Raw genomic sequence first — 16,766 nt, 5'->3', positions numbered from 1 at the left:
ATTGTCACAGCACTTCTTTTTCATTGTAATGCTGTCATCCACTGTACAAATATACCACATTTTATCCATTTTCCTGTTCATGAAAATTTAAATTGTTTCCAGTCTGGGGATATCATATTTTATGAACATTCCTAAACAAGTTTTTGGCAGATGTAAGTACCTCATTCTCTTGAGTATACACCTATGAGTGTGTCATAGTGTATACATGTTTTAGCTTTAATAGATACTGCCAGTTTTCTAAAGCAGTTCTACCAATTACATTTTCACCAGGAATATGTTGAGTTCTAGCTGTTCCACATTTTTGCCAATACTTGGTATGGTCAGTCTTTTAGTTTTTGCATCCTGTTTTGGTGAAATACAGTATCTCATCGTAGTTTTAATTTACATTTTCCTGATAGCTAAAGGTACTGAGCACCTTTTCTTATGCATGTTAGTCATCTGGATATCCCTTCTTTGTGAAGTGTCCATCCTAGTTTTTTGTCCATTAAAACTTTTGAGTAACCTGATTCCTACTGATTTGTAGTTCTTTATATATTCAAGATATGAATCGTGTGTCAGATACATATGTATTGCAGATTGATCTTCTCCAGCCTGTGGTGTCATTTTCTATTAAGAGTATCCCTTAATAAAAAGCTTTTAATTTAAATAAAATCAATTACATCAATCATGTATTTTATAGTAAGAACTTTTTGCATCCTGCTTACTTTTACTATCCCAAGACCCTAAAATTTTCTCCCAAGTTTTCATCTAGAAGCTTTATTTTTTCATTTTTATCTATGTTGTGAGGTTAGGTTGAGTTTAATCAATTGACTCACTACTATCTATTTGAAGGAGCCTCCTTATCAAAATGCAATGGTACCTTTAATGTAAACCTACTTCTGCTATTGTTCCATTTGCCTGTTTATCCTTATGCCAATACCACACTGAATTACTGTAGCTTATATTTGGTGTTGATACCTGGTAGTTTTAAGTCCTCTAGCTTTATTGTTCTTCAAGATTGCTTTGGTTATTCTAGTCCTTTGTACTTGCAGATGAATTTTAGAATCTACTTTCTAATTTCTACAAATAAACCTGCTGAGCTCTTGATTAGAACTGCATTCAACTTATGGATAAATTTGGGAAGAACTGACACCTTAACATTGAATCTTCCAAGTCATGAACATGGTACAGTTTTCCCTTTAGGCATTCTTCAATTTTTCTTAGCAGTATTTGTATTTCAGTGTAGAAGGCATAAACATCTTTCAATGGATTTGTTCCTAGGTATTTTATGTATTTTCATGCTATTGTAAATGGCATTTAAATATCTTCTAATTGTGTGTGTAAAGAAAAATAACTGGTATTTGTTACTTGACTTTGTATCTAGAACTTTTAAAAATACACATTAACAGTTTGACAGATTTGACTTTTATGCATGCACAGTGACATTTGTGAATGATAATTTTAACTTCCTTTCTACTCTTTATGTCCATTTCTTTATTCTTAAAACTTTTTTTACGCTCAGAGGTACATGTGCAGGTTTGTTTTATAGGTAAACTCATGTGCAAGTTTGTTTTATAGGTAAATAGATTATTTCATTACCCAAGTACAAAGCCTAGTACCCAAGTTATTTTTTCTGATCCTCTCCTTCCTCCTATGCTCCACTCTCAAGTAGGCCCCACTGTTTGTTGTTCCCTTTTGTGTCCACGTGTTCTCATCATTTAGCTCCCACTTACGAGAATGAAAACATGCAGTATTTGGTTTTCCTTTCTTGTGTTAGTTTGCTAAGGATAATGGCCTCTTGCTCCATCCATGTACCTGGCAAAGGACATTATCTCATTCTTTTTTATGGCTGTCTAGTATTCCATGGTGTATATATACATTTTCTTTATCCAATCTTCCATTGATGGGCATTTAGGTTGATTCTCATGTCTTTGCTATTGTGAATAGTGTTACAATGAACATATGCATGTATGTGTCTTTATGGCAGAAAGATTTATAATCTTTTGGGTATATTTACACAGTAATGGTATTGCTGGGTCCAATGGTAGTTCTGTTTTTAGCTCTTCGAGGAATTACCACACTGCTTTCTACAATGGTTGAACTAATTTACACTCCCACCAACAATGTATAACAATTCCCTTTTCTCCACAACCCTGCCAAAATCTGTTATTTTTTTGTTTTTTAATAGCCATTCTGACTGGTGTGAGATGGTATCTCACTGTGGCTTTGATTTGCATTTCTCTAATGATCAGTGATATTGAGCTTTATTTCATATGCTTGTTGGTCACATGTATGTCTTCTGAAAATGACCTGTTCATTTCCTTTGCCTACTTTTGATTGGAGTTGTTTTTATCCTGTAAATTTAAGTTCTTTCTAGATGCTGGATAGACCTTTGTCAGATGCAGATGCATAGTTTGCAAATGTCTTCTCCCATCTGTATGTTGTCTGTCTACTCTGTTGACAGTTTCTTTTGCTGTGCAGAAGCTCTTAATTAGAACCCATTTATCAACTTTTGCTTTTGTTGTGATTGCTTTTGGCATCTTTTTTTTTTTTTTTTTTTGAGACAGAGTCTCGCTCTGTCGCCCGGGCTGGAGTGCAGTGACCAGATCTCAGCTCACTGCAAGCTCTGCCTCCCAGGTTTACGCCATTCTCCTGCCTCAGCCTCCCGAGTAGCTGGGACTACAGGCGTCCGCCACCTCACCTGGCTAGTTTTTTGTATTTTTTAGTAGAGACGGGGTTTCACCGTGTTAGCCAGGATGGTCTCAATCTCCTGACCTCGTGATCCGCCCGTCTTGGCCTCCCAAAGTGCTGGGATTACAGGCTTGAGCCACCGCGCCCGGCCGCTTTTGGCATCTTCACCATGAAATCTTTGCCAGTTCCTATGTCCTGAATGGTACTGCCTAGGTTGTCCTCCAGCATTTTTATAGTTTTGGATTTTACATCTAAGTCTTTAATCCTTCTTGAGTTGATTTTTGCATATGGTGTAAGCAGGTCTAGTTTCAATCTTCTGCATATGGCCGTTTATCCCAGCACCATTTAATGAATGGGGTGTCCTTTTTCCCATTGCTTGTTTTTGTCAGCTTTGTTGAAGATCAGATGGTTGTAGGTGTGAGGCCTTAATTCTGGTTACTCTATTCTGTTCCACTGGTCTATGTGTCTGTTTTTGTATCAATATCATGCTGTTTTGGTTATTGTTGCCCTATAGTATAAAGTCAGGTAGCATGATGCTGCCCACATTTTTGTTGTTGTTGTTGTTTGGCACAGGATATTGCTGTGGCTATTTGGACTCTTTTTTGGTTCCATATGAATTTTAAAAGTATTTTTTCTAGTTCTATGAAGAATGCCATTGGTAGTGTGATAGAAATAGCACTGAATCAATAAGTTGCTTTTGGCAGTATGACCATTTTAATGATATTGATTCTTCCTATCCATGAGCATGGAAAGCTTTTCCATTTATTTGTATAATCTCTGATTTGTCTAAGCAGTGTTTTGTAATCATCATTGTAGAGACTGTTCACCCCCGTTTAGCTGTATTCCTAAATATTTTATTCTTTTTGTGCAATCGTGAATGGGATTGCGTTCCTGATTGGCTCTCAGCTTGGCTGCTGTTGGTGTACAGGAATGCTAGTGATTTTTGTACATTGATTTTGTATCTTGAAACTTTGCTAAAGTTATCAGCTGAAGGAGATTTTTGGATTGAGACTCTGGGTGTTTTCTAAACATACAATCATGTCGATTGCAAACAGGAATAGTTTTACTTCCTCTCCTCCTATTTGGATGCCCTTTTTCTTTCCCTCCTCCCTCTTCTCTCTCCTCTCTCTCTCTCTTTCTTTCTTTCTCTTGCCTAACTACTCTGGCCAGGACTTCTAATACTCTGTTGAATAGGAGTGGTGAGAGAGGGTATCATTGTCTTGTGCTGGTTTTCAAGAATGCTTCCATAACTTGCCCATTCAGTATGATGTTGGCTGTGGGTCTGCCACAGATGGTTCTTACATTTTGTAGTATATTCCTTCAATACTTAGTTTATTGAGTTTTTAATATAAAGGGATATTGAACTTTGTCAAAAGCCTTTTCTACATCTATTGAGATAAACGTGGTTTTTGTCTTTAGTCCTGTTCATGTGATGAATCACCTTTATTGATTTGCACATGTTGAACCAACCTTGCATCCCAGAGATAAAACCTATATGATCATGGTAGATTAGGTTTTTGATGTGCTACTGGATTCGGTTTGCAAGTATTTTGTTGAGGATTTCTGCATCAATGTTCATCAAAGATATTGGCCTAAAGTTTCCATTGTTGTGTGTCTGCCAGGTTTTGTTATCAGGACAATGCTGGCTTCACAGAATGATTTGGGAAGGATTTCCTGCTCCTCTATTTTTTGTAATAGTTTAAGTAGAAACAGTACCAGCTCTTCTTTGAATATTTGGTAGAATCTGGCTGTGAATCCATCTGGTCCTGGGCTTTCTTTGGTTGGCAGATATTTACTACTGCCTCAATTTCAGAACTCATTATTGGTCTGTACAGGATATCAACTTCTTCCTGGTTCTGTCTTGGGAAGGTGTATGTGTCCAGAAATTTATCTATCTCTTCTAGCTTTGTTAGTTTGTTTGTTGTTTGTTAGTTTGTATGCAGAAAGGTGTTCATAGTTGTCTGTGATGGTTGTTTGTATTTCTGTGGGGTCAATGGTAACATCCTCTCTGTCATTTCTAATTGTGTTTATTTGGATCTTCTCATTTTTCTTCATTAGTCTATCTAGTGGCCTATCAATTTTCCCAAAAATGCAACTCCTGTATTAATCTTTTGAATGGCTGTTCATGTTTTGATCTCCTTCTGTTCAGCTCTAATGCTAGCTTTGGGTTGGTTTTCTCTTGGTCCTCTAATTCTTTTAGTTGTGCTGCTAGGTTGTTAATTTGGGATCTTTTTAACTCTCTGATGTGGGCATTTGGTGCTATATATTTCCCTCATAACATTACCTTAGCTGTCCCAGAGATTCTGGTATGTTTTATCTTTGTTCTCTTAGTTTCAAATAACTTCTTGATATCTGCCTTAATTTCATTATTTACTCAAAAGTCATTCAGGAGCAGGTTAACTTCCATGTAATTGCATCGTTTTGAGCAATTATATTTTTAGTCTTGACTTCAACTTTTATTGTGCTGTGTGTTTGGTATTTCAGTTATTTTGCATTTGCTGAGGATTGTTTTATGTCTGATTGTGTGGTCAATTTCAGAGTATGTGTCATGCAGCAATGAGAAAAATGTATATTCTGTTGTTTTTGGATGAAAAGTTCTGTAGAGGTCTATCAGATCCATCTGGTCCAATGTTAAGTTCAGGTCCTGAATATCTTTGCTAACTTTCTTCCTTGATGATTTAATACTGTCAGTGGAATGTGGAAGTCTCCCGCTATTATTTTGTGGGAGTGTAAGTCTCTTTGTAGGTCTCTAAGAACTTGCTTTATAAATCTGGGTGCTCCTATGTTGGGTGCATATATATTTAGGATAGTTAGGTTTTCTTATTGAATTGAACCCTTTACCACTATGTAATCCCTTGTCTTTTTTGATTTTTGTTGGTTTAAAATCTGTTTTGTCTGAAATTAGGATTGCAACCCTGGCATTTTTCTGATTTCTATTTGCTTGGCAGATGTTCCTCCATCCATTTATTTTGAGCCTATGGGTGTCATCACATATGAGACGGGTTTCTTGAAGACAGCATATCATTGGGTCTTGCTTTTTCATCCAGTTTACCATTCTGTGCCTTTTAAATGGGGGCACTTGGCCCATTTATATTCAAGGTCAGTATTAATATGTGTGGATTTGATCCTGTCATTGTGTTGTTAGCTGGTTATTAGGCTGGCTTGTTTGTGTGGTTGCTTTATAGTGTGGCTAATCTGTGTACTTAAGTGTGTTTTTGTATTGGCTGGTAACTATCTTTTTTTTTTTATGCTCTCTCTCAGCAGAATCATGGTAACCATCTTTCCATATTTAGTGTTCCTGTCAAGATCTCTTTTGTAAGATGGGTCTCCATTTTATAAGCATTTGCTTATCTAAAACTCCCCCAGCATTTACTTATCTAAAAAGCATCTTATTTCTCCTTTACTGAGGAAGGTTTGGCCAGATATGAAATTCTTGGTTGAAGATTTTCTTAAGAATGTTGATTACAGGTCCCCAGTCTCTTCTGCCTTGAAGGGTTCCTGCTGAGAGGTCAGCTGTTAGCCTGATGGGGTTTCCTTTGTAGGTGACCTGCCCTTTCTCTCCAAGTACCTTTAATATTCTTTCATTTTGATCTTGGAAAATCTGATGATTATATGTCTTGGGGATTATCTTCCTGTGTAGAATCTTGTTCTCTATAGTTCCTGTTGGAAGTTTTCTTGGACAGTATCCTGAAATGTGTTTTCTAAGTTGTTTGCTTTCTCCCCAACCTTTTCAGGGATGCCAATGATTTGTAGATTTGGCCTTTTTACATAATCTCATATTTCTTGGAGGTTTTGTTCATTCTTTTCTATTCTTTTTTATTTTTGTCTGACTATCTTATTCCAAAGAGCCAGTATTCAAGTTCTGAGATTATTCAGCTTGGTCTCTCTCCTGCTGTTAATACTTGTGATCGCATTGTGACATCCTTATAGTGTGTTTTTCAGCTCTATCAGATCAGTTAGGTTCTTTTTTATACTGGCTATTTCATATGTCAGTGCCTGTATCATTTTATTGTGATTCTTAGTTTCCTTGGATTGGGTTTTGCCATTCTCCTGAATCTTGATGATCTTCATGCCTACCCATATTCTGATTTCTATTTGTGTCACTTCAGTCAACTCAGCCTGGTTAAGAACCCTTGTTGGAGAACTAGTGGCCATGTGAGTTGACACTCTGACCATCTGAGTTGCTAGAGTTCTTCAGTTGATTCCTTCTGTCTGATAGTTCCATCTCTGCTTGGGGGCGTTCCTTTAACTGCTGGGCTGCCTCTGATTGAAGTGGTCAGCCAAGGTGAGGGTAGTTGTGCTAGAGTTCCAGGTTGGATGACCCTGCCCAAGGAGGAGAAGTGAGGACTGGGACTTGCATGGAGAACAGTCTGGCAACTTTTCGGAGGTGGGTGTTTTGTGTTGGGCATCCGTACCAGCCCCTGGTCCCTGCAGACTCTCCAGAGCCTGGAGACAGTAAGGGTGAGGGTTACAAGACAGCAAAGATGGCAACCCATCCCTCCCACTAGGAGCTCTGTCCCAGATAGTAACAGAGCTGCTACTGGCTTGATGGACCTGGTGGGGATGGCTGGAGATCCAGGTTGGAAGGACCTGCTCAGTGAGGAGATACAGAATCAGGGACCCACATAACAGTCTGGCCACTTTTCCAAAGGGCTGCTACAGTATGCTGGGGGTCTGCTCCAATCCCTTTTCATCTTGAATTTTCCAGTACCTGAAGATATCAACAAGGAAGTCTGTGAAACAGCAAAGATGGAGGACTGCCCTTCTCTCTGGGAGCTCTGTCCCAGGGAGGCACAGACCTGTTGCCGGCAGAACACACTAACAGGAGGTGGCTAGAGACTTTGGTTGGGAGATCCCACCTAGTGAGGAGTAACAGAATCAGGGACCCGCATAAAAAAGCCATCTGGCTTTTTCCATAGGGCAGCCATGCTTTGCTAGGGGTCCACTCCAGCCTCTGGTCACCTCAGACTCTCTAAAGCCTGAAGACAACAGCTAAGGCTGCTAAATAGTGGAAGTGGTGGTCCACCCTCTCTTTGGGAGCTCTGTTCCAGGGAGGTTTGAAACTGCTGCCAGTCAAAAAACACTGGTGCAGATGGCTGGAAACCCTGGTCAAAAGGCCCTGTCCACTGAGGAGGAATGGGATTAGGGACTCATGAAAAAGCAGTCTGGCCACTTTTTCATAGAGCAGTTGTGCTGTGATGGGGGTCTCCTCGAGAGTTGTTTCGGACTCTCCAGATCCCAAAGGCAAAGAGCTAAGGCTGCAAAACAGCAAAGCTGGCAGCCCATCCCTCTCTCTGGGAGATCCATTCCAGGGAGGTCTGAAACTACTGCTGGCCAGAAAACACTGGTGGAGGTATGGTTGTAGACCTGTCGGGAGATTCCACCCAGTGAGGAGAAACGAGATCCAAGAGCCACATGAGAAAGCAGCCTGGCCACTTCTCCTTAGAGCTGTGTACCAGGGGACCACTCCAGTCCCTAACCATCTCAGACTCCCTAGAGCCCAAAGGCAACAACGGCTAAGAATATGAAACATCAAAGATGACAGCCGATCCCTCCCCCTGGGAACTCTGTCCCAGGGAGGCTTGGAACCACTGCCAGGTGGAAAACACCAACAAGAGTGACTAGTGACCCTGGTCGGGAGATCCCCCACTCATTGAGAAGCAGGGTCCGGGACCTGCATAAAAAAGCAGTCTGGGCGCTTTTCCATCGGGTGGCTGCACTGAAGGCAACAATAGCTAACGCTACAAAACAGCAAAGATGGCAGCCCATCCCTCCCTCTGGGAGCTCCACCTCAGAGAGGTGTAACACTGCTACCAGTGGCTGGCTAGAGTTCCAAGCCAGTGGGTCTTATCCTGCAAGGTGCCATGGTAGTGGGGCCTGCAGACTATCACTGCTCTATCCCTTGGATTCAGCCTCTTTCCTAGGGGTATGTACAGGGGTCTAACATCCCACTTGGCTGGAGTTGCAGTTGCTTTTGATGGGAAACCTGGGTATCTAAAGCTCCCAGGGCTCTATGTGTATCTGAGCGGCTGCATTGCTGAGACTCCACGTAATTCTGTGTATCAGGCTGCAGACCCTGGTGGAGCGAGCTCATAAGGGGATCTCTTGACCCGTGGGTTGCAAAGATCCAAGGAGAAGTGTGGGTCGCCGGGGTCACTCACTCACTCACTACTTCCCTGGGAAGAGGAGGCTCCCCTGGCTCTGTTCACACCTGTTATCATGTCTACATGGATGTACTGCCATCATTTCCTATCTGACATATGTTTCATATCTTTCTACTCAACTGACGTTCTTCAATCCATTATAATAACTCCACTTACGTCTTCTCACAGCTAAAATACTTCATAGTTTTCTTTCTTATTTACCAATATATTCTGCAATTATTTTTTCCTTTGGAATACCTCTGGCAGTCAACTTTCACCTTCATTCCTATATTCCAAGTCCCAATTTTAGACTTCTTACCTCACTTTAAGTTTACTATAGCATCTTCCTAACTGGTCTCCTTGTCTTCAGATTTTTTTCTATCTAGCACAGTGGTTCTCAAATTGTAGAGTCCGCATAAATCACCCACGAGTGACTAGTGGGATTATTTAGGTGTTTCTTGCATGTTATCTTATTTCTCCAACAAGATTATATAGTTATCAAAGTCAAGGAGTAATCACGGCTTCTATTTCCCCCCAGTGTACTTCATCTGACCAAGAAGTATTTCAGAGACATATACCTTAGAATAAAAATAACAAGTTGTCATTCCAGGTTCCTCAAGAAAAAAGAAAAATCCAACTCACTGTGTTCGCTTCAAGAGATCTCTCTTCAGTGGGGATGGGGGGAATACATTCTCTCTGTATGTATCAATCATAGAAGGGCATCCCAACTCAAGATCCTGGTCAAACTTTTCCAAACAAATCAACACAACAAAACATCATTTACACCAAAGACTACTTAAAAACAGCAGAAATGACAATCTCTGTGCTTAGGAGCTTGGAGCTCTGAGTAAACACAGATGGCAGTGAGCCATCTTATCCAGCCTGAGGGAAAAAAGAACTTTTCACAGGAAAGCAACTCTAAAGGATTATTTCTGCCCTGGGTATCATAATTTGTGACTTTTGTTAAGTCTTATGGCAAAAAATGTTATGACTTTTGGCATTAAAGAACCTAAAAAGTCTGTTGCACTCTTATGAATTATATTTATGTATAAATCTGATAGCTAAAATTGTCAAATAGAAGCATTATCTTTAACTTGAATGGGAAAAGGGTATGAGTTAAATTAATTTACAGTGATTATTCTGTTACAAGAAACGACTCATATGGACCATAGCTATATTAAGCGAAAAATTGTATAAAGTATTTGGAATCAAAGAAAGCAGCAAATTAAAGCCTAACAGAGCAGTGGAAAGAGTACCAGACTGAGAACAGAAACATGTAGATTTTAGTCAACTTTTGATTCTTACTCGTTAAGTAATCTTCTTGGGTACTTCCTCTCTTAGTTTGCTAACTTGTAAAAGCTATCTGAATGCTAAGATCCCTTCCAGTCCTAAAATTATATACACTTACATACTTTTTAATTGTATTTCTAAGTTACACATGATGTTTGTCTATTTTAATTGATGTAAACTTGTAAGCTTCTAGGGCAGTGTCCCACGTAGTACGACAACTCTAGGTCATAATCATTCACTGAATTGACCTTAACAATTTCACTATGACTTAAATCGCAATCCACAGATCACATTTTAAAACGTAAAATGACTATTTACTATCGTCACACTCATCATCTGGCAGATATTTCAGTAGAAAAAAAAATTCACCCTGTTGCAATACTAATGAAATGTTACTTTGTAGTGTTTTTGGGTTTTTTTGTTTAAATTTTTTTTTTTTTTTTCTGAGATAGGGTCTTGCTGTGTCATCAATGCTGGAGGGCTGGTGCCATCACAGCTCTTTGCAATCTTGAACTCCTGGGCTCAAGTGATCCTCCCACCTCAGCCTTCCAAGTAGCTGGGACTACAGGCATGTGCCACCATGCACAGTTTTTTCATTTTTTGTAGAGATGGGGTCTGGCTATATTTTGTAGATTTTTTAAAATATCACCTCCTCCCCTCCTTCTGGTATACTTATGATTAGTTGATAATCTCACCACTGGGTGTCACTTTTGCTTCAAAAGAATTCAACCCAAACTAACCTCAATAATTAGAATTTGATCTGTAAGATACTTATCCCTAAAGTCTCAAAATTTAGCTCTTATAATTTCTTGCTGTAACGTGGCTTCAAATGTTTCTAGGCTTCAAACACAGTGCAAACAAAAATCAGTAGGATTTCTGAGATCATAGGTCCTCTGAAATCATAACATAGGTCCTCTGAGATCATAACATAGGTCCTCTGAGATCATAACATAGGTCCTCTGAAATCATAACATAGGTCCTCTGAGATCATAACAATCCTCTGAAATCCCATTAATATCCATACACTTTTCAGTACCTACATCGACAGAAAGTAAAAAAAGTAACATATACAGAAAAACAAACAAGTGTGTATATTTGGGTATAAAACACTGGGATCCCAAATAATAAATGCTGTTTTTCTAATAATACTACTTCTAGTATTATGAGAAGATAAAAGTAATATTCAGAGACCAAGAAAGTAGAGAAGTAATGACTTTTAGACTACTTATGTTGTCACTCCAACTGTCAGCAACATTTGGCAGTGCTATCCAATTACATAAAAATGGGTCTAGGAACTGATGTGTGATTTTTCAAATTCAGAATAAGTGAAGGATCTAGAGTTATTTTCTCTTACCCAAATATGAACAGTTAACCTTTCCAATAAACAAACAGATATTAAGATAATGGTTACTACATCTAGAAATATTTTCCTCTCATCTCAGATCTTTTCTCCTCTCCACAACAAATGCTACTATTAAGGGAATTTATCAAATGGAGACAACTCAAATTATTTCTGGGACTTTACATATCACACACACACACACCACACACACACACACACACACTTTATCATGTCCCTCCGCTTCCTCTAATCCTGTTGAAAAGATTACCATGTCCTTCTCCTTCCTTAATCACTGCCATGAGTCATGGTTACTAATGGGACCTGTTACATTCCTTGGGTTTGCTGAAATAGAAAAAAGTTGTAAACCACTGACTTAGAAGATCCATCTAGATAATTATTTCCATAATGCCCTGGACTGTTTCCAAGAAAACAAAGTTAGGTTCTAGAGAAAAGTATGCCTGCAAAGGTAAAACTTAAAAAGGATCAATGCTGTGGGAACTACTGTGGCGGTTTCAGAAGCCAAGGGAGTCCCAGTTCCTCCTGCTGGAGCAAAGAAATACTTGCTCTTGTATTTCTGAATTGGAAACAAGCCTTTTAACTACAAAACTAATAAAACAGATATTAGGCATAAATGAAACAATCTTAATCACACTATAATTTAACTGGAGAATGTGTAAAATATGACTTCCATGGGTTGGCCTGGAAACTATCACACTGAAAAACACCTTCTGTGTGGAAAAATGCATGTCAACTCAAAACAATTCACTTACACACAAAATTTAGAAACAAACCTGCTGGACAGTCTGGATTTTCCCAATGTATTTCTGCAAGGTTGACAGCAAAATGTCATGCTTATATATTAAATTAAACATATCACTAAAATCTCAGATTCAACTATATATTTATTCTCCTATAAGAGTTTATTAGGATGGACATGGTGACTCATGCCTATAATCCCAGCACTTTGGGAGGCTGAGGTAGGAGGACCACTAGAGGTCAGGAGTTTGAGACCAGGCTGGCAAACATGGGAAACCCTATCTCTACTAAAAATACAAAAATTAGCCGGGCATGGTGGCACGTGCCTATAATCCCAGCTACTTGAAGGCTGAGGTATGAGAATCGCTTGAATCCAGGGGATGGAGGTTGCAGTGAGCCGAGATCGCACCACTGCAATCCAGCCTGCGTCATGGAGTCAGACTCTTAAAAAAAAAAAAAAAAAAGAAAAGAAAAGAAAAAAAAGATTTAATTATATTTTACTCCACAGAAATCACTTTTTATTTTATTTTATTTTTTTGAGACAGAGTCTTGCTCTGTCACCCAGGTTGGAGTGCAGTGGCACAATCTTGACTCACTGTAAGCTACGCCTCCCGGGTTCATGCCATTGTCCTGCCTCAGCCTCCAGAGTAGCTGGGGCTACAGGCGCTCGCCACCACATCTGGCTAATTTTTTTGTATTTTTTTAGTAAAGATGGGTTTCACCACGTTAGCCAGGATGGTCTCAATCTCTTGACCTCGTGATCTGTTTGCCTCTGCCTCCCAAAGTGTTGGGATTACAGGTGTGAGCCACCGCGCCCGGCCAGAAATCACTTTAATAAGAACCACTTGCCTTTTTCTGGGCAATTGCAGCTCGCTGAAGTTTCTCCTTAGCTTGATTATACTTTTCTTCTCTGTCTGTGATACGCTCATGAAGCTTGTGCTTTTCTTCCAACCACTGTATCTGTTTCTCTTCCAATGTCCTGTCAGAAGAATGTATGTAAAACATGGAAGCTAAATAAGTTCTTAGGATTAAATAGGATTAAATATCACAAGTATAAGCAAACTCACTACCTGCCTGACCACATTTTAAATTATCCACCTCCAGGCCCTCCTGTATGGCCACTTGTTTGCAAATCCCACCATTACTGAGCACTTCCTGTGAATAAGGCACTGGACTTAGAACACTATGTGTACTGTATCATCTGTTCTTTACAAAAATCCCAAGTTAGGTGTTTCTGTCACCTTTATACTTCTGTCCATTTTACAAATGAGGAAACCGAGGATTAGAGCAGTTAGCTAACTTAAGGGCTCACATCTAGTTAACAGCAAGACAAACACTTGATAACAGGTGTGAAGTATAATAACCATCAAACTACAAATATCTGTCCTCATAAATTTGGTTTAAGAAAATCAAGCCTGGTATCAAATCTTAATGCAGTATGTCTTCTGACTAGAGTAAAATGCATATAAATGATAAAATAACATCATAACAACTTATATTTTTAAAGCTATTCTGCATACTTTATATGATTTTTTTAGTATTCTTACTATAGGCAGTACAAATGAAAACAACAAACCCTGAGAAGTTAGATTACTTGCCTAAGGTCATACAAGATTTTAAGTATCTTAGCTGGAACTAAAATCACATTCCATTGACCCTTAGTACAGCTATTTTCTTATACACAATTCTATGAATATTATTTAGAAACCAATGATTAATTACTTAAATTTGCTAGCTACACTGTCATTAGAATTATTAAGCTCATTTCAATCAAACACTTGAGAAATCCAAGCACATGTTTCTGGTTTTTAAAAAATAAAAGAAAAAAAAGTTGGATCATCTGAAATGTCACAACATGCTATGGATATTTATCTTGCTTCCTTCCTTTTCTTGAAATTCAACCCCATATATAAAAGCATGGACAAACCTTAGAATATGTAATAATAGAAAAACTGAAGAAACACAGTTTTATGTGGCATGGTGGCCTTCAGAAGAAGAAATTTTAAAAGAATCATGTTTTGTAGATTAAAATAAAAACTTTCTTATAAGGCAAACATAAAGACAAAGCAAATACAAAATGGTACAGTATTCTACCACATCTAAACAAATTTTTCCAGAGGGTTTAAAATCTTGAACATCACCACAATAATTTTATCCCTACCAGTTTTACTCCATACTATCTACTAGTAACAAATTTTAAGACCAAAAAAAATAAACAAATAAATTAGCTTTTCAAAGAAAATCCAAGAGACTAGTTCTAGAAGGAATTAAGTTTTGCACATCAAAAACAAAACAAAACAAAACCATTCTGTTCTCTGGCATTCAGAAGAACAGATTTTTGAAGAAATGTTTTGGTTTAATCTATGAATAAAAAAAGTTTTCTTAGAGGTTTTTCAGAATACTATGCTGTCAGAATTTTAATATGTCTTAATTTTACCTTTTTTAAAAGAATTTGAGTCAGTATAGGTCATTCTATAGAAACATAAAGTACATTATTACCTCAGTATACCACTGTATACTATTAAAGTGTATTTGTAACTAGCTTCTAAAATACAATCAACATTGGAATCATTACTAACATAACTATACGTTATATAGAAAAAAGAAAAAATAGTTTGTACATAAAGAGCAAACTCTACTTTTCAGCTTCTAGCTGCGCTTTTTCAGCTTGGCTTCTAAAATTTCGGCATTCTTGTTTTAATCTCTCCACCATTTCCTTCAGCATTTGGTTTGAATTCAGCAAGTCATTCTCTGACTGTGCAAGTGAGGTCACTTGGATCTGCAAACTACTGATTTGCTTAAAAGAGAAGAAAGAAGATAAATTAAAGGCCACTAATACATGCAGTAAGGTATGAGAGAAGCAGAAGATACTAAGCATCTCCCTTTGCAAATACTCCCTCAAGCTGGTGTGCCCTTGAAGATGCCCCCTGAAGGAAATAACAAATAGCAGCACCTAGGAGCATTTCTTATTATAATCAGAGACTATCAAGAACTATATTCCTCAGTCACTGAGTTCCCTCCCTCTTCTTCCCAAAATATGAAGGCCAGGAGAGGTATTGGGAATGGCCAGAAAGGTTATCAGGGGATTAGCAGTGAGATGAGGAAAGGGAATCCAGTGATTAGAGTGAGTCTCCTACCACTCTAGCCTTCCCCTCACCTCCTGTGGAAAAAAACTGATTTTAAAAGCAAGTCAGCTGGGAAAGCAGCTAAAAAAAATCCATCCTCCTATTCCCACATACCCTGAGATCAGCAACCTTCCAGAAGTTCTACTCTCCAAGCAATCAAAATTGTTCAGTGTAAATATGGGAAGGATCACTCTCACATTGTTTTTAAAAGGTTTCCATTCTGTATGTCCAGTGCTGGGCAGAATAAAGATACTCTGGGAAATCTAATAAACGCTACAGATTCCTTGGCCTCTACAGCCATTTACCAAACTGCATACTGTCACTCAAAGCTTTCTTTCCATCCCAATTTACCTTTATCTGGGAGTACTTTTTCTCACGAGAAGTCTAGTTAAAGATTAACAGGCTAGAAAGATTCACTCTCTTCTAAATTATATCTAAACAATCTTTATTTGGGACAGTTATATATACCTCCCCCAAAAACTATTTTACCAATTAATAAACAATAAAAGTTCTTATTTTCCTTTCACTTCCTTTTATCTCTCTTAGCCATTTTCTGAGAGACATTTCAGAGTAAAGACAGTCAAGAGATAGGGATCAAAAGAACCTATTATGAGATCCAAGGGTAAAAAGAAACAAGATTCTTATACAATAAAGTAAATAAATGGGTAATAATCCCATTACTTCCTAATGGTAACAAAACCAATTCATATAGGATTCTGAACGTCCACAGAGCAATTTTTAGCAGAATAAAACTAAATGGTATGTCTCAGATTTCTATTTTAGAATGAATTTCTCCATATAGAACCATTCACTCTTTATTTTTAACTGGAGTGGCAAATATTAAATCTGTATTACAGCTGCTTGAATAAGCAAGCTTCAAAGAGCTTAATACCTCTCCATATGCATAGCATGACAGAAAGCCCAAATGCCAATGATACTAAATAACTTCTCTGGGTATCAAACATTATGTCCATCTAGTTAAGACTTAGAAACCATAACTGCACATGAAAAGCAGTACCAACTAGCATATGAGCATGAATTCTAAAAATGGATTCCTACTTCATAATTTATAGGGAAAAAAACAACAAAAAAGAAAATAGAATGCAGAAAAGATCACTCTTCCATGTTTTACCCAACTTTACACAAATCTTTCCTGAACTCAAATAACTTTAATTATAAGTACAAATTTCCTTCCACAAATACAAATCTTGGATTTCATAGGGCTATAGCAAAAAATACCTCATGATATAAAGTTACAAGTCAATCACACAAGTAACTTAAAACCTGGATGATATTTCTATTGAGGTTTTAAAATTCAGAATATTAAAATACTGTCCTTATAACTGTAATTTAAAAAATTATCATGGGCCACAGCATAAGTAAATATATATATCTCTCTTAAGAATAGGCCGGGAGCAGTGGCTCAAGTCGGTAATCCCA

At 38.0% G+C, this 16,766-nt stretch overlaps 1 protein-coding gene across 18 annotated transcripts in view; it reads right to left on the bottom strand.

Annotated features, from left to right (window-relative positions):
• Positions 1-16,766, bottom strand: part of CEP83 (centrosomal protein 83) — a 185,531-nt gene that overhangs the window by 53,263 nt on the left and 115,502 nt on the right. For all 18 annotated transcript variants that reach the window (XR_004439673.1, XM_033221046.1, XM_033221048.1 and 15 more), the window contains 2 exons: positions 14,841-14,998; positions 13,051-13,180 (listed from right to left, as the gene is read on the bottom strand). Coding sequence is in view for 17 of the 18 variants with exons in the window: in XM_033221046.1 (XP_033076937.1) it covers positions 13,051-13,180; positions 14,841-14,998 (288 nt within the window). In the remaining variant the exon portion in view is untranslated. The remainder of the gene's footprint in view (positions 1-13,050; positions 13,181-14,840; positions 14,999-16,766) is intronic.

This window comes from Trachypithecus francoisi, unplaced genomic scaffold (genome assembly GCF_009764315.1).
Source record: "Trachypithecus francoisi isolate TF-2019V2 unplaced genomic scaffold, Tfra_2.0 Lachesis_group11, whole genome shotgun sequence".
NCBI classification, from domain to species: Eukaryota; Metazoa; Chordata; class Mammalia; order Primates; family Cercopithecidae; genus Trachypithecus; species Trachypithecus francoisi.
The sequence above is the reverse complement of the archived record's forward strand: the minus strand, read 5'-3'. Positions and strand labels throughout refer to the sequence as shown.